Source organism: Panicum virgatum, chromosome 2N (assembly GCF_016808335.1).
Source record: "Panicum virgatum strain AP13 chromosome 2N, P.virgatum_v5, whole genome shotgun sequence".
NCBI lineage: Eukaryota > Viridiplantae > Streptophyta > Magnoliopsida > Poales > Poaceae > Panicum > Panicum virgatum.
The window spans coordinates 57357913-57379497 of record NC_053146.1 but is presented as its reverse complement, the minus strand read 5'-3'; the positions used below and the strand labels follow the sequence as shown (position 1 = coordinate 57379497).

General features: G+C 45.2%; 2 protein-coding genes across 2 annotated transcripts; both read left to right on the top strand.

Moving 5' to 3' along the window:
• The first annotated feature begins 389 nt into the window (after nt 1-389).
• LOC120658356 (disease resistance protein PIK6-NP-like) lies at nt 390-3507 on the top strand. The gene is made up of 2 exons (XM_039936622.1): nt 390-963; nt 1072-3507. The coding sequence occupies exon 2, from the start codon at nt 2010-2012 to the stop codon at nt 3246-3248; it is 1239 nt and encodes a 412-aa protein (XP_039792556.1). The 5' UTR covers nt 390-963; nt 1072-2009; the 3' UTR covers nt 3249-3507.
• A 1808-nt stretch (nt 3508-5315) lies between these two features.
• LOC120658390 (probable protein S-acyltransferase 12) lies at nt 5316-10408 on the top strand. Its single transcript, XM_039936664.1, has 7 exons — nt 5316-5683; nt 7661-7850; nt 8366-8457; nt 9200-9326; nt 9396-9481; nt 9835-9900; nt 9973-10408. The coding sequence occupies exons 1-7, from the start codon at nt 5483-5485 to the stop codon at nt 10087-10089; spliced, it is 879 nt and encodes a 292-aa protein (XP_039792598.1). The 5' UTR covers nt 5316-5482; the 3' UTR covers nt 10090-10408.
• The last annotated feature ends 11177 nt before the right edge of the window (nt 10409-21585 follow it).

Sequence of the window (21585 nt, the reverse complement as noted above, 5' to 3'; positions counted from 1 at the left end):
CTGAACGTGGCCGAAGTCTCTGGTGAGCAAACTGGGCAGCCTCCTTGCCCAGGAGTACGCTCTGATCCGCGGTGTCCGCGGGGAGATCCAGGACATCAGCCACGAGCTCGCCAGTATGATGGCTTTCCTCCGGAACCTCAACGCCGACGATCCCACCGCCGAGCACGACCACCAGACGGAGGACTGGATGAAGCAGGTCAGCGACATGGCCTATGACATCGAGGATTGCGTGGACCACTTCGTGCACCACCTCTGCGACGAGCCGCGCGGCAGCGGCTGCGTCGTGGCGGTCCGCAGGGGCGTGTACGAGCTGCTCTCATGGCGTCTCCGACGCGGCATAGCCACAAAGGTTGCGGAGCTCAAGGCCCGTGCGGAGCGCGTCGGCAAACGTCGCGTCAGGTATGGTGTCCGTGACCCGGATACATCCAAGGCGGAGGGGAAGAAGGGCGGCAACTCCGCTGGAGGTTCGTACATGTATAACAACATCCAAGATCGGCTACCAGAGCCTAATCTTTACAGCATGAAATTGGAGCTTGTGGGTGTGGAAAAAGAACTTGATGAAATCAGAGAGCATGTGAAGTGGTCATCTTGGGAAGGGCCAAAAGTTCTCTGCATCGTTGGGCATGCTGGCACCGGAAAGAGCACCATGGCCATGGCGTTGTACCATGAACTCGTGGGTCAATTTGACAACGGCACCGTGGTGTCCTTGTCCGGTATGTATGACCCACATACAATCCTTAAGAGCGTACTGATTCGACTCAAGTCACAAGACGACGGCAATCAGCAGAAATTCTTCGGCGACGCAAGAAAGAAGCAGCCAGCAGGACTAGCCCTGACAAGAAGGATCTTGGTCCCATTCTGCGGCCCTGAGCTGCAACAACGGGACGAACAAAACATCGATATCAATGCAACGGACGAAGAACAGCTTTTGCATGCTATTGCAGCGTGCTTCCGATGCATGAGGTACATTACATTCCGTGATCTTTAACCTGGAGAAGAGGGCATATATTCTGCTTCGGGCTTGGGCCTTCGGTGGGTGGTGATTCATTTCATTGCCTTTCCCGTTTGCAGGTGCATTCTTGTGCTAGATGACCTATGCTCGGCTTGAGCAGCCCGGAAACTCCAGATTTGTCTGGGTGAGAGCAACGCAAAAGGGGGTCTAGTAGTGGTGACTACACGATATAGCAATATCGTCGAGGCCTGCATGCACGACAATCCCTCTGTTCGCTGTGCTGGTGCTGGTGGCTGGTGCTGGAGTGGTGTGAGAAAAAAATACTGTTGGCTGGCTGGTGGCTGGAGGCTGGTGCTGAAGCTGTGTGAAAGAAAAATACTGTTGGCTGGCTGGAGGAACCAAACAGCGAACAGAGTGAACATGAATGGTTATGTTTATTATGTTGCCGCTCAAACAGACACCGGGTTCACATATGTTGTTTGAACAAAGTTTGCCCAGGTTCGTGGATAAGGAACTTTTTTCGGAGCGGCCAGGCACTGATGTTTGGCGTGGACTGGTGGATATCTGCCATGGGGTGCCAGCACTAGTCCGTACTTTGGCTGGTTTCGTGGCATCCAACCCCAAGAAAACCATTGCAGACTGGGCTGAAACTCTGAGCTGTTTAACAAGGGAAATTATTTCTAGTGCGCCCTTTGATGATTATGGCCGCGCTACGAAGCTTCTGAATTATTTCCACAGTGATATGCCAGCTTATCTCAAGACGTGCTCCCTGTACCTTAGCATGTTTCCAAAGGACTGCAGAATTAGCAGGAGTCGGTTGATCCGGCGCTGGATAGCGGAAGGTTTTGTGGACGAGAAGCAGGGGGTGCGCATCGAGGACGAGGCGGAAGCCTATTTCAGCCAGCTCTTGGAAAGGAGGATCATAGTGCCTGCGGAGCACAGCTCGGGTGGAGGGGTGAAGGTCTGCCGGGTTGAAAGCATGGTTATGGAGTAGTACTTGATTTCCAAGTCAAGCGAAGAGAACTTCGCCCTTGCACTGAGGGATGATGACTGGCTCATGGCCGCGCCTAGCAGCAAAGTACGCAGGCTCTCCATCATCCACAGCAGCCACTCCAAGTCCAAGCATGGAAAGAAAGCGTTGGAGAAGATGAACACGTCTCACTTCCGATCACTGTCAGTGTTTGGGAGCCTGGATATTCGGATCGCATTCCGCATCCTGCAGGTGCTGGATCTCGAGGGCTGCAGAGATTTCAAGAGGCATCATGTGAAGGACATCTCTCAAATGCTCCTGCTCAAGTATCTGAGTCTCCGGGGGACTGATGCCGAGCAACTTCCATCAAGTATCGGGAAGATGCAGTATCTGGAGACTCTCGACGTCCGGGAGACGAACGTGACAGAGCTTCCCGGAACAGTTGTGCTGCTCGACAGAATCCTCCATATACTCGGTGGAGATAAGCGGAGGAGGAGAGCCCACAAGCTTCCTGATGACATCAAGCAGAACCCAATGAGGTCCTTGCGGGTACTGTCTGGCATTGTGATCGCGGAGGGATCAGGCGCGGCGTGGGCACTTGCCGAGATGAGACTGCTGAGGAAGCTTGCCATTTACAGGCTCGACGTTAACAAGGATAGCGCGACCTTCAAGGCCCTGCTATCCTCCATGGACTGCCTGCTGGACCGCTCCTCCCTCTCGTCCTTCACAATGGTTTGCGAGTGCTCTGACTTCCTCAACTCGCTGGATTCCCTGTCCGCACCGCCCGTATTGCTCAAGTGTCTCAACTTGCAAGGCGTATTACTTGGCCTTCCCATGTGGATACACAGACTGAGTGTCACCGAGCTAACCCTTCCGATTACAGTTCTGCAGACAGATACTTTCGAGCGCCTCTCCAGATTACATGAGCTGTTTTCCCTCACCTTCTCACATTCTGGGGGAAGCCAGGATTCAGAGGTCGATGGCATCATTGAGAGCAACAAGTATGTAACTGGAGGGAAGATCGTCATTCCGATTACAAAGCATGACTGGTATAAAACCAATCTCAAGCTGCTTCGATTCTCCGCTCCTCGCTTGCCACCGCTGCACTTCTCAGAAGGGGCGATGGCACACATCGAAAGGCTTGACCTGCAATTCAGAATACTGGAAGGCATTGAAGGAGTCGAGAACCTGCAAGGCCTCCAGCAGATGCACCTCATGGTGGACGTCCAAGCAAGCGAACAAACAAAATCGTTGGTAAATGACATAGCATTCAAGACAAGGGAGCACGGACGATCCAGGGTGTTCGTGCAGAAATGCCACTTTTGATCGACATCTGTTGCCGCTGCCTGCAGACCTGTTCCTGTCGATTGGTTTGCCTTATCTAACATACTCCTATATAGTTTCCTACCGCATTGGCGCATTCATTCACCAGCAATGTATTGTACTTAAATAGGGATGATGATATGTGTGAGACTGTATGCTACAGAATTGTTGCTCTTGCTTTTTGTTTTTCCTTCTTTCGGTTGAACTGCAACTTGAAAAAGAAAACCCATGCATGAATCCTGGTGTATGGCTTCAACTACAACCTGGTGCTGTAATCATACCTCGTTATCATTCAAATTGTAATGTGACAATGGACGCGTTTAATGCTTAGTTTTGGCCACTGATTATGTAGTACGTATGATTGGGCGATGGCTATATGCTGTGTTCGCTTGGCTTGTCAGCCAATCAGTCAGCAGTATTGTTCTCTCATACTAAATCAGCACTAGCTACCAGCCAGCCAGCAGTACTGTTCTCTCATAACAAATCAGCACTAGCCATCAGCAACAACCAAGCGAGCACACGATATTTCCCATCTGACCCACCCATCAGTTTATTATGGCGTGCTGGTCAAACTAAGTACAGTAGTCTTAAAGCAACCTAATTAGCATGTTTTTTTCAAAAGAACGGAGTACCGGCTAGTTATCCACAGAATGCAGGGTTATGTTAACAAGGAAGAAAGATGAACAAGTTATACTTAAAGAAGAAAAAAAAAGCAACGTGCCGCACATCCATAAACCAATTCTTGCTCAGATTATTGTAGGCAGCCGCAGCTCCGGAACACCGCTGCCCTTTGCACGGGCACGGCGGCGGCATCGCCAAGTTGCCGTTCCCCAACGCCCAACGGCGCCGGCAAATCATGTTGCATGGGCAGTTGCTAGTACCACCACCGTACCGTGCGTACTGATGACATGAGAAGTGGGGAAGTGGCAGACTGCACATCTATAGGGTGTGTTTAGATGCCCCAAAATCCCTACGAAATCCAAACTTTCCATCACATCGAAATATTAAATATAGCAAATAATCCATGCATAAAGTACTAAATGTAGGTAAATAAAAAAAACTAATTGCATAGTTTTGATGTACGTTGCGAGACAAATCTTTTGAGCCTAGTTAGGTCATGGTAGGACAATATTTATCATAAACAAATGAAAAGTGCTACAGTGTGCTACAATATCTGATGTGACTTTTTCTCCCACCTTTTCAAGGATCTAAACACACCAATAGCATGCAGACAGCTAGTAGCTGTGTACGCGGTCAGTTAGCTACTACTACAGAAGCTTGTTGCCACTACGCCCCACGGCCGAGGAAACCGATGGATCAATCGATCGACGCCCGCACGCATCCGGGTCTGGGCCGGGATGCACGCGGCCGGGAGCGAGAGACGCACGATGGACGGCGTCGCGGGGAAGCATCTGGGTACGGAAACCTTAAGCTCCAGAGCGGGCCACGCCGCGTGCGTGATCGCGCTGGTCGGAGTTCAATTCGTGTCGCGTCATGCGTCGTCGTCGCCGTCGGGGGACGAGATCACGAGGCGCCGCGCGGGATCTAGGGATCTGACCGGAGTAGGAGGATCACGCGTGTCGCGCGCCGCGGCTGGTGACTGACTACTGGCCGGCCTCATGGCGTGCGTACTACGGCGACGGCGAATCATGCCGGCGGCGGGCGGCAGCGCACGGGGAATGCGTGTGCGAGCGACAGCCGGCAGGGAAGGTTCAAGGCGGGGGTGCATGTCCGTCGTCTGTTCGACGCAACGCCATGCTATCTTCGCTTGCCCGGCACGTTCATCCAGCTCACCGGAGCAAGCCTGCCGCGGTGGTGTTAAAAAGTGTCCAGCTCGAGCTTGTTCACATTTTTGCTCTGAATCGTGGCAATTCTTTGCTCGAAAATACCAACTCCCCCGTCTCAATTTCTGTTTGCACTTTTTCCCCCAATGCCGGGACGCCTCCAATGATTCTATGCGTCACGGTCAAATCAACAAAAGCAGTTACCCCTACCTTCACTCTAGGCGGAAGATAAAATTTCCCCTAGCGGAAATATAGGCGCAACCGCAACAGATCGGTGGGCCCCGCCGCCAGCAAACAGACTGTCAGCACCACCGGGCCCCGCAAGTCAGCGGACGCGCCAAGCCCAACCCGCGACAGCTGAGCGCGCGCCGCCACCGACACGCCTCGCCTGCCGCCGCGCCGGCCGTTGCCTCCTCCCCGCGAGCGAGTCCGCCACCTCGCCGGCCGCCGGGGATGGACTGCTGCCGGCACGTGAACCCGTTCCGCGCCTGCGCGGGGCTGCGCGGGCTGGGCTACGTCATGGTGGCGCTCGTCGTCGCCATCGCTGCCGCCTCCTACTACGCGGTCGTCGTCTGCGCCTGGGGGCCCGTGCTCCTCGACGGGGGCGCCGCCGCGGCTGGGGCCGCCGCCGTGCTCGCCGCCTTCCACGTGCTCGTAAGCGCCGACGCCCGCGCCCCCACTGCTGATTCCCCTTTCTATTAAGATCTATTCTTAGTGTGCCCTGACAAATTTGCAATGCGTGGGGCTAGTCGTAGAAGCCTCTAGAGGCCGGGAGATTTGACAAAATCCTGGCTTGACCATCTATTTTTAGTAATGCTCCGAGAATAGTGCAGCGTTAGATTTGATTTCCACGGGTCATCTCTTCATCGATCACATATTCTCATTGGACGTCCACCACCATCATGACTGCTTTGAACTTGCGATCTTGGGATTCTAGGGTTATTTAAGCTGTGCTTGTCGAATGCGCATCTCATTCATGTGCACTGTGGGTACTGGAATTATGATGCGCAGCCGTTTGGACCTGTACTGTTTTGCAATTGCGAAAATAGATTTGACTTGTGAAGCAACTCAGTCATGTGTGGGAACAGATTGGCTAGGTATGGTGGGTGACGTAGGCGGCGTCCTGTACAGTGTTGTATCTCTAGCTTTGTTTGGCTTTTCTCCTTCTAATTAATATAAGAGGCAGCTCTCTTGCCAGTTCGTTTTTTTTAAAAAAAGGTATGGTGGGTGACGATTAATTCTGGTTGACCCAAGGAGTGGAAAGGTTGCATGGATTGAGCATGTTGGACACTAAACAAGTTAGTGGCGTATTTTTTCTGGATGTGGTAACTGATATGTGTTTTTGGAGGCTAAACTACATAACTACAATCTCTGCTCATCCTCAAGCTGCAACTTTGACATTTCATTTATATAAATATGTTACTAAATAGTTGTGAAAATGTTTTTTCATAAAAAAATTTAACTATACTATTTCACATAATTTAGCGGCCTCCAGATGCTTTGTTTTTCATATTAGTGGTCAAAGCTAGAGAAGTTCGGCTGCACGTTTCTTAAACATCATGTTTCTGGATGGAATATTAACTAAATACGTGTCAGCTTTTTGAGATATATGGCACCTTACTTGGAAATTTTTGGGGTTTAGTTCGAATTTGAACTACATACTTTATACTCCAATGAAATACCACTCATCCAGAGTCCAGACACCTGCTTAGGGATTTAGGTATCACCGAAATAATGTGAAAACTGAAACTCGATAATGAAGGTCTAAGTCCCAAAAGGAGTAAAATGGCAGTAGGTTTTCCATTGGGTATTAATTAGGTGAATACACATTTCTGTAAGTAGAGGTGATGCACGTGGAGTGTCTAGATTCTAATATCGTACGCTGTATTTTAAGTTTTAAATCCAGCATACTGCAATCCTCGATAATGATCATAGTGCCTTCATGACTACCAAGGCTGTTGTTGAGTTTGCAAAGTAAATAGCTGAGTATATCTGAATAATAACATTTTGAAATACACCAAAATTGGATTTGCTAATGAGTTTCCCAAGTAAGGCCTTTTTTGCTAGTTCTCATCAAACAGTCTGGTAGTATCTTTCCTTTCATCACTGGATAGCAGGATTTTACGTTGAAGCTTTAGTTCAACTACATAGAATAAAGGGGCCTTTAGAACTGTCCTTCTCTTCTTCGTTATCTTCTTTGCTTTAGCTGCTTTGGCCCTACCCTTACTGTATAGATCCTTTTGTTTTGTCGTGTATAAATTTTCTTCTATATTATTAATGTAAATAACAGTACCACTGCAGGGGATTTCCTGCTGTTTTCTCTAAAGAACAGTCTGGTAGCAGAGAAATCAATCTGCGCTATGTTTTTTTGATATCTTATTTGTATACTTCACATTTTTTTAGCGTTGCTATTTTCTCACATAAATAAGATGCTCCAATTCCTAGATTCCATATTGGAAAAAACAACTTTATTCTTGTAGTGTCTGAGAATATTTCATTTTAGACATGGTAGCTTTGCGTTATTATATTTTTACTTCCCAACATGGGCCTTAAAACGAGAAATACAAATCATATGATTATATTTGATTCTGTCTTGCTTAAACTTCTTCAGGGATCTTGTTTCTTCTGCAGCTTGCAATGATTATGTGGTGCTATTTGATGGTTGTTTTCACCGATCCTGGTTCTGTACCTGAAAACTGGAGACATGATGCCGAATATAGTGGGGATCCTGGTTCCTCTTCAGAGGAGCAAGGAAGTGCACCTAGATATTGCTCTCGCTGTCAAAATGGCAAACCTCCCCGCTGTCATCATTGTTCTGTCTGTAAGTAATGTTTCCTGTTGATGGCAACTAAACTTTCAACTTATGATCACTGTTTGAAACATTGCAATCGAAACTTTGTTGTTTGTTCATTAGTGAGTCTTTTATCAAAGTCGCATGTTAATACTATTTGTAACAGTTATCTCATATCTACGTTAACTTTTTTTTGTTGCACTGTTCAGTTTTTCGGTTCCTGATCTGGATTTTCTTGTTGATGTTTCCAACTTTCTTGCAATGATTTAAAAAAAACAAAACCTGTCAACTTGCTGCAAAATATTTACTAGCTATAGTTGTATTGCATATTGACCAGTCCTTGTCTAGTAAATTTACCAGATATGATACATAGCCGAGAAGCTCTTCTATTTTCCTCTGTTTTATTAGCTTGGCTGAGGATCTGCTATCTAGCTCACCTTTTGAATCAGCTTATCTAATTTCTATCGTGTCCTAGGATGAATAAGTTAGAAGTCATCCAGTCCTTCACCATGTTCTTGTTTTAACCTTTTCTTTTGACTATGCAGGTAACAGATGTGTGCTTAAAATGGACCATCACTGCATTTGGGTAGTGAATTGTGTTGGAGCAAGGAACTACAAGTATTTTCTCCTTTTCCTGGTACAACTGAATCATTTCTTATCGCGCCCCTTTTAGCATAAACATAAATTTATTGGTATCCTAGGTTCGGGCGTCCCCTTTAGCATAGATATAGGTAATCAAACATGTTGCAATGTTTCAAAAAAAAAGCATCGCGAAAATCATGCATGTAGTATAAACAGAGTACATAAACCTGCACAGATTCAATTTCAAACGTGTGTTTGTTATCTCTTTTTTGTTGAAAATTATTTGATTCTCCTGCAATAAGGAGCCTGTAAATGCTAACCAAGGCCTTCAACATTTTCCCTTCAAGTTTAACCACTGTTCTTGTTTGGTTGTTCTTGCAAACATGTAATACATACTTGACATTACTTTTATGGTTTGGTTTTCTTGCAAATCTGAAGTGGATACTTGGCAATACTTTGTGGTTTGGTTGTTCTTGCAAATAGGGAATAAATACTTGGCAATACTTTTGGTTCTTAGTTAACATCCCACCTAAACAACTTATGGTATGCAAGTGTGTGAGCTCTTTCTGCTGCTAGATAAGTTTGTCAACCATTGGCAAACAGCCCTAAAAGTCAAGCCCAGGCTTGTACTTAGAACAAAAGAGATATGACTGTTCTTTGTAATTTTTATTTTCTCAAACACGTGTGTTCTTATTTACCTATTACTTCTCTTGTAGCAATAGTTCTCTGTTTCCCCGTTTACATACCTAATTTCTTGCTATGTGTTTCTGTTAAAGTTCATTTTCTATCTCATATAGGTGTATACATTTGCTGAGACAGTGCTGGATACCTTGGTACTACTTCCGTACTTTATTGAGTTCTTTCAAGATGAAAGCAGGCGTTCCAGCTCCCCTGGGGATATTGCTATTCTATTTATTGCTTTTGGTAAACCTTTTTCCCCCCTTTGAAGCGCCAAACTTATGCGAGTTACTTAACAACTGGTCTTTATTGCAGTTCTCAATTTAGCATTTGCGCTGAGCCTTCTTTGTTTCATTGGCATGCACGCGTCTCTCGTTACAAGTAATACAACTTCTATAGAGGTAATTCTGGGGACATTAATGCTCATGCTTTAATTTGTTTTGCACAATTCACACATTAAAGAAATGTCTTGATGAAACATCAAACTTCATCAACCGGATTACCTGTTAATTTGGAAACGGGTCAAATATGGCCATCATACTGCAAGATTAAAATGCAGTATTCATCGAAGGAAATTGTATAGCGCATACAAAAGGTTTCTAACTGTCCAATCATTGTAATTCGGATTTTGGTAGTTTTCGTATCCTGCGCTGCAGTTGTTCAGCACTACATCCCAATAGATTAATATCTGGTTCTCTTGGTGAAATTTCCAAAACAACACAACATGATTGTGTTGGATCAAAACTTGTTCCAGGTCCACGAGCGAAAGAAGTCAGTTTCATGGAAATATGACCTAGGATGGAGAAGAAACTTGGAGCAGGTAAGCTTTTATAGCATGTTCATTTGTCTGATTTTATATCGTACGTCCCGTATGTAATACAGGTTACCGCAGGTCTTTGGCTCCAAAAAATTGTTCTGGTTCGTTCCCTTGTACTCTACAGAGGATCTGCACAACATCCCTGCGCTTCGAGGCCTTGAGTTCCCCACTCGTTCTGACGCAATTGTCTAATTGCACATGATGTCTAGCATCAGTAGACTTATAAAATGTGTGAATTAATGTGCAATTAGACAATTTCTGTAGACTTATAAAATGATAACTGGTCGTCGCACTGTAGACTTATAAAATGACGCAATTGGATTTCTGTACAGAAATTTGTTAATCTTTTTTTTGGTACAGAAAACACATGTCGATTCTTTTGTACACTAGCTGTAAGAACCAACAAAGATTCACTCGATCCTCTTAATTCTTTGTTGACTTATAAACAGTTTCAAAAAATTTCCCCTTGTAGTTGCCCTAGAAGAAAGTGATGTTTGCAATTGATGGTTAACAGTGTCCTTTCATTTGAACTACTTGTTTTTGTTGGATGACACGTTACAGTGTTCTATTTTTTTTCGGTGGCAAACGATATAAGATTGGTCTTTTTTGGCAGCGGTTAAATTTCTCTCAAAACAAACCCAAAAATCTGGCCTACAACAGTTAAAATACTAAAAAAAAACGGAAGTCAACACTGTCAGTGAGTCCCACTGCTGGGGAAGTACACTTCCCAGGAAACTAACGGTTCCCGCGCTCAACAAGTAGCGAAAAAAAACAGGCTCCCGCTCGCGAGCACTTGAACCCCGCAAAACTGATCGCACCTAGAGAGAGGTAGCAACTCTAACCCACCTCCACTTTGCCTCCCTATTCCATCCATACGAGAGTCTCTCATCCTATTTCTCTCTCCTATTTCACTATAAACTTCAACAGACTTCTTATACTTACTCCTATATCTCGAAATCTCTCGTTCTTTATTCATACAAGTAACTACCACGAAAATTACTTTTAACAAATGTTTTATTTTTGCATGAATTACCGCAGCAAACGGCCCCTAGCCCCCTAGTCTGCTTCTATTCTCCGCGGTTTTTTTATTTTTATATTTTTTATTTTCGTTTTTTACAAAAAATATATTTTCGTATTCGAAATTTACATGAATATACCCCGGCCGCCCCGCTGCCGGGCGGCAGGGGCTTATCTGCAAAAAAAGTCGACAAAAAATTACGCCGAGGTCCCTGGAGGACCGGCTGCCTGGCAGCGGGGCGGTGGGCCCTGGTCGCCCGCCTGCGGGGCGACCGCCCCCCAACCCTATATAAGGTGTTGGCTGCCCCTCACCCCCTCATTTGCCTCACTAAAAATTCAGAAAAAAAGAAAAGAGAGGGAGGGAGGGAGACGAGGGGTGAGGGAGAGACAAAACGGCGAAACCCTGCCGGATTTTCAAGCCGGCGACTGTAGGTAACTAAAATTTTCTACATTTTATAAATAGATTATGTTGTAATTATTTTTTTGAAACAGTAGATTAGCAATCAGTCCAATTATTGTTAGGAGTGATTAGTGGTACATTTAGGTGCAGTTACTTATAGTGATTAGCATTGATATAGTACATTTAGTGTTAGATTTAGTATTAGAAAATACTAGAAAATTGTTAGAGAAGTATTAGAAAATCAAAAAAATTGCAAGATAATATTAGAAAATTGTAGAAAATGTTAGAAAATTGTAGAAAATTATAGAAAATGTTAGAAAATTATAGAGAATGTTAGAAAATTGTAGAAAATGTTAGAAAATTGTAGAAAATTATAGAAAATATTTTGTTGAAACAGTAGATTAGCAATCAGTTTAATTATTATTAGGACTGATTAGTGGTACATTTAGGTGTAGTTACTTGTAGTGATTAGCGTTGATATAGTACATTAGCAATCTAATTAATTAATGTTAGTAGTGGTTATTGCTAGATTAAATATTAGAAAGTAATAGAAAATTGTTAGAGAAGTATTAGAAAGTCTTAAAAATTGCAAGATAATATTAGAAAATTTATAAAATGTTAGAAAATATTAGAAATTATTCTAAATCGTTAGAAAATCTTAGAAATTATTTTGGAAATATAAGGAACTATTAGAAATATTTAGATGTGTGTGATTGTATTGTATTGTTTTGATCTTACGTGGTAGGTATGGCCGGGGTTACTCCTGCGTTGCTGGACCCAACAATAGACTCGGGTCACCGGTCCTTCCTTGCGAAGGTTCAGCACCAAGAACTAAACGTGCTGCGTCCACGTCCACCTGCAGAGTTGGTTGCTGTAGACCCACGATGGGTGCCCAGGTGATATGTCGTCTATTTTCTGTTTTTATCCGTTATACATTTTGTTATATAATGTATTAACAATTTTGCACTGTATGACGCAGGCTGAGCGAGGCAGGTCTTCTCACTGTGGCTCGTCTTGCTGAGAGTGCTTTGGTGAAGCTAGACAGGTCTCTACTTTCAGCTCTCGTTGACAGATGGAGACCTGAGACACACACGTTCCACCTCCCTTGTGGGGAGATGGCACCGACCCTGCAGGACGTTGCGATGCTGCTTGGTCTTTCTATCACCGGATACGCTGTTGGGCCCCGTGTGGTACCTTCTACGTGGCTGGATGATCTTGAGGAACGTTTTGCAGGTGTTGCCACCACGATTGATCCTGAAGATTTCAATGAGCACCCACAGTCGAAAGGTTCTTCCAAGTTATAGCTCCTACAGTTTCAAGTACAATTTCGTACAAAACAATGTGTTGATGTATTTTATGGCTTTGAAATAACTCATGTGTTTTTTATTCTCAATGTTCGTACTTCATTGCAGTCGGATCTGTTGGCAGCCGTTGCTGATGAGTACAGCGTGACTAGATCACTCGAGGCATACCTGCTGTGGTTGTTTGGGTACATCATGTTCAACAACTCACACAGCCACTGTGTGGATAGGGTGCTTCTGCCCTATGCACAGGAGATCGCCGATGCAGATGAGGATGTCATACCCTTATATAGTTGGGGTTCAGCGGTTCTTGCATGCACATATCGTGGACTCTGCAAGGCATCACGGCAGAATGATAGGAATGCTGTCCTAACGGGGTGCCCAATTCTGCTACAGCTTTGGTCTTACGAGAGGATTGCTATCGGTCGTCCCATGATTGACCAGTCACCGTACACGCCGGATATGTACGGTGACACGGAGGACGACAGACCCACCATGGGGACTCTCTGGTACTCTCGACAGGTATGGACCCGATAAAAATTTATATTTTATGTATACTATGGTCATACATTGTTCCCTCAATACCTTTCTTATGGACACATAATTTTTATTTTTGCAGAAAACATAGGCACATGTACAGACCCGGCGGTCTTATCCTGAGTTTGTTGCCTAATTTGATCGATTGACCCCAGAAGACATTGTGTGGGAGCCATACAGTCCTTCGGCTATAGCCGCACGTGCACTGCTTGGGATATCTTCGGTGTGCACACAGGACCAGGGCCTATGGATGACTACTGCAGCTTTGGTGTACGACGTTGCAGTTGAGGCCCAATGCCCGGATAGAGTCATGAGGCAGTTCGGTCGACGCCAGTCTTTCCCTGTGTCTTCAGCGTTGGATCGTGTTCAGCGCCACGATCATAGGTAACAAAAATGTATGAGCACCCATGTACTAATAACGTGAAACTAATTTCTATTTAACGTGCAGTTTATCAAGGGCTGGACATCCTTTCTCGACAATGTGGGTCACTAGATTACAACCATGGGTGGCTGCGTGGGATGATGCAGGCGAGAAGTTGGCAGAGGATACCGGTCCACACACTGAGCCTTCGTTTCGGGCGTACCTGACCTGCTACGAACCGAAGACTCGTTGCCGTTTGACGTATGTTGACATGCATCCACAGCCGCATGTTGCGACTTCGCAGGATCGGTATGCACGACACAGGGATGAGGCATTAGCTGGGGCGGTGAGTAAATGTTGACGGCATTTTCGATCTTTTAAGATTTCTATACTAAGTTTTTTTTGTTGCAGTTCGAGGCCTGTAGGTTGCTTGAATTAGATTGCTCACTGAATGTAATGAGGATTCATGGCGGGTCTATGATGAGCATGCCGGCACAACTCGAGGCCTGGACCACTCAACGTGATAGAGCCCGAGGCATCCTTCAGGCCTTTTGTGGCAGAACCGTCTAAATTATCCCGGCTCAAGTGCGCAGGCCATCACCATAAAGGCAACATCAGTTCAAACGCACTTCAAACGGAACAATTCTTGGTCTGTCAGGTAACGTCCCGATACAACCACCGGCTCTCAGATCGAACAAGCATACCCCGCACGAAGGCGAGTCCAGAGATATTACAACCACAATTTTTACAACACAGGCATAAAAGTTATTACAAACTGGTTCTAAAACATTAATACAAGACCAAACGTAGTAAAGCAGTTATACAAGCCACAACTATAAGTTCAGAGTTTAAAACAGCGGAAGTTAAAACACGACGGCTACAACACGTCGAAAAAGGACACCAGGCTAGCCCAAGCATGGTATCACTCGTCATAGTCATTGCCGGTCGCAGACGTATCCCACTCTACGGACCAGCCAGGAGGCAACGAGCAAGGATAAGTCAAGCTAGCGATCTGATCCTCAAAACTCATACCTGAAAAAGGGTTTCAACAGCAAGGCTGAGTATTCTAATACTCAGCAAGACTTAACCGCCAACGGGTATAAGTAGCCCACTTTAACTAGACTATGCAAGGTTTTGTGAGGCTCTGGTTTTCCTTTTGCTGAAAAGCAATAAAGAGTATGTCCTTACTTTTAAGTTTTAGCTTTCAAGATTCTAGTTGATTAACCATTCTATGTAAGCAACTACTATCCAATCATGGTAGAAATCTAAGCAAACATCAAGATTGATTAAAGTATTGTTGCTCTTCTTACTCTGTGTGGCAAAGAGATCAAGCAGTCTCATTTCATCGTGAGAGGCGGACGATTCTGAATCGAAATTCAACCTTGCAAGGATAAACCTAGCACACACGTCTGGAACACCGTCGGGTCATTCCCAAACAACCGTTGACATTTCTTTCTGGCTTGTGGATAGTGCCACTCTCCCCGACTACAGGGCTCTAAGGCCGAACCTTGTCCCTTGAAGTCGTAGTGTTGCGCAACATAAAAATAAAACCTATTCCTAAGAGAGAGTGGGAGGTATATCCACTCTCCGGTCCAATCGGTTACTAGGCTTACCGCGTACCATATTTACGGCATGTGACTAGTACTTTCAAAAACTTAACCAGCACTACCACACACCGCGACCTTAGCAAGTTCATCAACACAGACGAGGTCTCACATAAAGTCATGATATCGATCACAACCCCATCCGTCGTCCTTATATTGATAACAGAAAGTAAACAAACAATTCCTATAAAGCTCGCGAGTGACAGGCAATCACTCGACTTTTACCGGTCCTATAAGCTTAGCAAGTAGTCGAACTCAAGTCTAGTATTCAGTACATGGGTTCCTAGGATCATGCATCTAGGGTTTTCAATTCAACTCCTAAGAACTGTAAATGCATAAGCAAATAACAACAGTAAATGATAATAATTTGAAATATAGGTTATGCCCGGGGCTTGCCTTCTCGGTAGTTGCTAACTATTTCAGCTCTAGGCTCTTCCGAACTTTGGTCCGGGGCTTCAGTTAGTTCAGCAGTGTTTACTTGAGCTTCGAGATCACCTCCGTCAGATTCCGGGATCAGCTCGTACGTCCCGTCCGATAAGGCAGTCGTGTCTATATGTAATGCAAGAACAACATTATAAACACACACATGGGCAATCGTTTATAGAGTAGTTAAATAACAAATTTAACTACACGAAGCATCATGATCAACAACACAAGTAAATTATACTAACTTCATAAAATGAGTGGTGGTTGATTCCTATAGCAATTAATTCCATGCTTGCTAATAAACAAACAACTCAGATCACAATTAGCAATAAATTTAGAAAAAATTACCCTAAACAGAACATGAACAGTATAAGCTACCCTGCAAAAATCATGCCAAGACATGTAGCCAATTAATCACAACAATTCTTTCATTCAGATAACACCTAGATCAAGCTTGAATTATGCAGGTCAAACTAGAGCAAAGTAGAAGCTCAAAAATTTAACAGGAGATCTACATAGAAATGAACTAGCAACTGTGAATTTTTCATGATTTTATCTACACAGAATTAATTCTGAGAAAATAAATAAAACAGAAATAAGATTAGCAAGATTCATTTTTAGCTCCTGTTCTAGCCATGAACTGAGGCTCAAACTTCCTGGACAAGCTAAGCTACTCAAAAATAACATGCAGAAATAAATTCATGATTTATTATGAACATAAACTATTTACCATAATTAAAGTCTACTAAACAAGGATTAAATCAAATAAATAGCTACACCAAAGAACTAATCATGAAATTTTTATAGCAAAACAAGTGTTACAAGAGTAAACTACCTTAAAAGTTTCACTGCAAGACATGGCTTTATACAGTAGTTAAGAAAAAGATGAAATCAACTAATATTTATGCACTAGTAACACAAATCAAATTCTACAGCAAAAACTTGCAACTAAAGCCTAACATTTTATGGTTCTACTGCATAGAGCTCTTCAAGAGGATTCCAAAACATCAAGATTTGCTATTTTACGAATTTTCTACGAATTGATATTGAATTTCAAAGTTCACTGAAAATCATAGCAAAGAAGTGCCTATAGCACTATTCATCTGAGTCTAGGCCTATTCAAATAACCCCCTGGGGTTTTCTTTCTTTCAACCCGAGGTCCCTGGGCCGGGTCAGAGAGGGGAGGCAGCGGTTGACCGGCCGTTTCCCGGCGAGGGGCTCACCGGCGGCGAGGGTGGAGGGGTGTGGAAGCTTCACGGCTTCAAGGCGCACCACTGGGTGGTCTTGGGGTGCGGGGAGGGGCTCGGAGGCGGCGGCTCGACGGAGCAGGGCAGCTCGGTGGCAGAGGCAAGCGACGGCGAGGGTGCTCCGGTGAGGATTGGGCGAGGGGAAGCGGTCTGGGAGCTGCGCTAGGACGAGGCGCGGCTAATGGTGGGGGCTATTGGGGTGGAGCGGGTCTGTGGTGGCGGCTCCGCGGCGGGGTGAGCTCGCCGGGGTTCGGGGTGGAGCGGCGGTGGCTTTCCGAGGCATGGGAGCGAGAGGGAAGCAAAAGAGAGAGAGGAATCGCATTCTGGGGCTTTTGTAGGGCTCGGGCGCTCGCTAGAAGAGTGCGGCGGGCGCTGCCCGGGGCTGTCCACGGCGACGGCGAGGTGGCGGCCGCCTGGGCGGCTCTGGAAGCGGCGGGGCGCGTGGCTCAGCCGGGAATGCTCCAGCGCGAGGCAACAGGCGGGGGAGGAGGAGCGGCGCGACGCGTGGGTGCCAGCGCGAGGCGAATTAATGGCCGGGAAGCCTCTCCACGACACCGGCGGCGGTGCTGTCGGTGGACGGCGGCGAGAAACAGAGCAGGGGGGTGGAGGTGGAAGAAAAGGGCGATTTTGCAATTTCCAAAAGTTCCAGGGACTAATCTGTAAACCAGCGATAACTTTTAAACCAAAGCTCAAATGGAAAAGTGCCCAACATGAAAGTTGTTCAACTTTTCAAGATCTACAACTTTGATGTTGTGCAAAAATTTATTTGACCAAAGATTCAAGAGCTAAACTTAAAAACATAGAAAGGAATTTGAATTCTAGGAATTTTGTCTTTTTCAAAGCAATTTCACTTCAAATGTAGACTTACAAGCAAAATTGGCTGCCATGCATTAAATGCACTGAAATTTTACAAAAACACCCTCCACAAAAGCTATATTCAGAAATAACTAAAGAAAGGACCTTGCATAAAATCATAATTACACATATAGCCTTTTATAATTACAAAAAGATCATTTTCAAGCAATTCAAGCACATGATGCATAGCAAACATACATAATTACTGTGCAGACACCTAGGGTGTTACAGCCTTTCCCCCTAAAAGGAATCTCGTCCCGAGATTACAGGAAGAAATGATGCAAGGACTTGGTATCTGGATTTGTTCTAAGAAAGTCGGGAAAGTTTCTTTGGAGAAAATTTTAAGTTTCCCAAGTAGCCTATTCTTCGGTATGATGCTTCTACTGGATTTTGTACATTTTAACTTTTTCCCTTCTTGTACTTCTTTCCTTGGTGTCAAGAACTTTGATTGGATACTCCGTATTGGATAGATCGGATTCAAACTCGACATCTTGTGGTTCAAGGATCTCAGTAGGTACCCTGGTCACTTCCGGAGTTGCGATACATGGAAGACATCATGAATGGCGGCCAACTGAGATGGAAGACGAAGTCGGTAGGCAACGGGTCCACAAGTTTCGATAATTTCAAATGGTCCGATGTATCGGGGTGCTAATTTCCCTTTTATGCCAAAGCGTTGAACACCTTTAGTAGGAGATACTCGCAAATATACGAAGTCCCCTACCTCGAATTGTAAAGGATCTCTTCTTTTGTCTGCATAACTTTTCTGTCTTGATTGAGCCGCTTTAAGATTAACCTGGATAACTTTGACTTTCTCCTCTGCCTCAGAGACTAAATCTGGCCCAAAAATTTTGCGTTCTCCAGCTTGGGACCAATTCAAAGGAGGTCGACACCTTCGACCGTATAATGCTTCAAATGGTGCCATTTGCAAGTTGGATTGATAACTGTTATTATATGAAAACTCTGCTAGTGCTAGGCACTTAACCCAGTTCTTGCCATATTGAATAGTACATGCCCTCAACATGTCTTCAAGGATTTGATTGATTCGTTCAGTTTGCCCATCTGTTTGTGGATGATAAGCTGAACTACGAATCAATTTTGTTCCAAGGGATTCTTGCATTTGCTCCCAGAAACGTGCAATAAACTGAGGCCCACGATCAGAAATAATCATCTTTGGAATTCCATGTAAACGAACAATCTGATCGAGATAAATCTCTGCGTACCTCTTGGCAGAATAAGTGGTGTGTACTGGAATAAAATGAGCGGTCTTGGTGAGTCTATCAACGATTACCCAAACAGAATCATGCTTATGAGGAGTAGTGGGTAGACCAACGATAAAATCCATACTGATGTCCTCCCATTTCCAGGATGGAATGGGTAAAGGTTGGAGAGTACCAGTTACTTTCAAGTGACTAGCCTTAACTCTTTGACAAACATCACATTCAGAAATATATCTGGCGATCTCTCTTTTCATTCGAGTCCACCAGAAATTTTGTTTGAGATCGTGGTACATCTTGGTACCACCGGGATGAATCGAAAACTTCGATAGATGTGCTTCATCAAGGATTTGCTTTCTAAGCTGATGATCCTTAGGTACAACCAGTCGAGATTCGAACCATAGAACTCCTCTATGATCCACTCGGAAACATTTATACTTTGCTTCTCCTTGTGATAACTTTTCCTTGATGATCTTGATACACTCATCATGTAATTGCCCCATGATGATGCTATCATGAAGTGTAGGCTCAAGGGATATATGGTTCAAACTTCCTTGAGGTACCATTTCTAGGTTTAACTTCATCATTTCCTGGCATAGAGTTTCATTGAATGGTTCTTCAGATAGACAATGGCATTGTGACTTGCGGCTGAGTGCATCCGCAACCACATTAGCCTTTCCTGGATGATAATGCACTTCTAGATCATAATCCTTTATCAACTCTAGCCAGCGTCTCTGTCTCATGTTGAGATCAACTTGAGTGAAGATATATTTGAGGCTCTTATGATCAGTGTAAATATTACAGTGAGTCCTCATAAGATGATGTCTCCAAATCTTAAGCGCGTGAATGACAGCTGCTAACTCCAGATCATGGGTTGGATAATTCTTCTCATGATTCCGGAGAGCTCTTGATGCATAGGCAATAACCCGGTTATCCTGCATAAGCACACAACCAAGTCCCGTACCCGAAGCATCACAATAGACATCAAAAGGTTTGGTACTGTCCGGTGTAGCCAATACTGGAGCAGTAGTTAAACGTGCTTTGAGAGTTTGGAAAGCTTCTTCACACTTATCATTCCAAGCAAACTTCACTCCCTTCTTCAATAACTCCGTCATAGGCTTGGCTATTCTGGAGAAATCAGTAATGAATCGACGATAATATCCAGCTAAACCAAGAAAACTACGAATTTGATGAACTGAAATAGGAGATTCCCAATCCATCACTTCTTGTACTTTAGTTGGATCAACAGATATACCATCACTGGAGATAGTGTGACCTAAGAATTTTACACTGTCCAACCAAAATTCACACTTGGAGAATTTGGCATAAAGATGATGATCTCGTAATCGTTGAAGAACGATACGCAAATGTTCACAGCCCATGGGAACAGTGTCGGGCCGGGCACTGTAGCAGACGGGGGTACTGTAGCTCTGGTACTGTAGCCGAATTGGGCCGGGCCTGATGTCGAGTACTGTAGCTTGTCGGGTTACTGTAGCGTCGCAGCACTGTTCACCCGCGGGAATTGTCCCATACTGAAAACCGATTGAGAGCCAGACCAATTTAAATACCGAGTCACGGGAAGCTAATTAATTCCGGATCGATTCTTTTTGCGCGAAGCGAGGACGAAAGCGCAAGAGGATTAATTAGTAGGTGTGGTTTACTCAACTTGAATAGTAGATCTTAGTCGTTATCCCGGGCCGGGTCGTTACTCTGGTATCAGAGCCGACTCTCGCGGTTTCACGCCACATACGGGCAGAAGTGCGCGGGCATGAGCACGGGCGCGTGGGGGCGCAGATGCCAAGGCATGTGGACGGGCGCGTGCGAGGCACGGACGTCGCACAGAGACCGTTGGCACTGGACGCACGGACGTGGCACATGGGACCGTTAGCACTAGACGTATGGACATGGCCAAGAGAGGAGATCCTGGTATTTAGGTTGGTCTGGTACTCGACGGGGACGTCGAGTCCCAAGGGGGATGATTGTAACAGCCATGGGAACAGTGTCGGGCCGGGCACTGTAGCAGACGGGGGGTACTGTAGCTCGGGTACTGTAGCCGAATTGGGCCGGGCCTGATGTCGGTTACTGTAGCTCGAGCACGATAGCTCGTCGGGTTACTGTAGCGTTGCACCACTGTTCATCCGCGGGAATTGTCCCATACTGAAAACCGATTGAGAGCCAGACCAATTTAAATACCGAGTCACGGGAAGCTAATTAATTCCGGATCGATTCTTTTTGCGCGAAACGAGGACGAAAGCGCAAGAGGATTAATTAGTAGGCGTGGTTTACTCAACTTGAAGAGTAGATCTTAGTCGTTATCCCGGGCCAGGTCGTTACACCTTTGGTACGCGGACGGAGTACGAGGATTCCTACAGATCGTCGCTAGCGTCGACGTCGGTTCCTTGTGGTCCCGCATAGCAGCAGCCTCCCTTATACCACCGACAGTACGAAGGTATGTTGTGATATTTACCGATCCGTATGTTTATATGCAGTATTTAAATACGACTCCACACAGGGTACGGGTACCCCGGTTCTCAGCCCTATGGAGGGCCAGGTGCCTCGCAAGGGGCTCCATTTCAAGGAACCCAGTTTACCTCTATGCCACATTCTGGAGTGACTTTAGGTAAATATGTGGTGCATAATTTTATTTGCTTATGTTTTATGGTCGAAGGCTCATACATTATTATTTATACTCAGGATCACAACAGTTCACCGGAGCGGGGCCGTCT

Excerpts from the sequence above, each read along its gene's own strand:
- LOC120658390 (XM_039936664.1), top strand. The coding sequence starts at position 5,483 with ATGGACTGCTGCCGGCACGTGAACCCGTTCCGCGCCTGCGCGGGGCTG. Across the intron at positions 8,458-9,199 it reads AGTATTTTCTCCTTTTCCTG|GTGTATACATTTGCTGAGAC; the intron begins GTACAACTGAAT and ends TATCTCATATAG. Across the intron at positions 9,901-9,972 it reads GGAGAAGAAACTTGGAGCAG|GTCTTTGGCTCCAAAAAATT; the intron begins GTAAGCTTTTAT and ends AGGTTACCGCAG.
- LOC120658356 (XM_039936622.1), top strand. The coding sequence starts at position 2,010 with ATGGCCGCGCCTAGCAGCAAAGTACGCAGGCTCTCCATCATCCACAGC.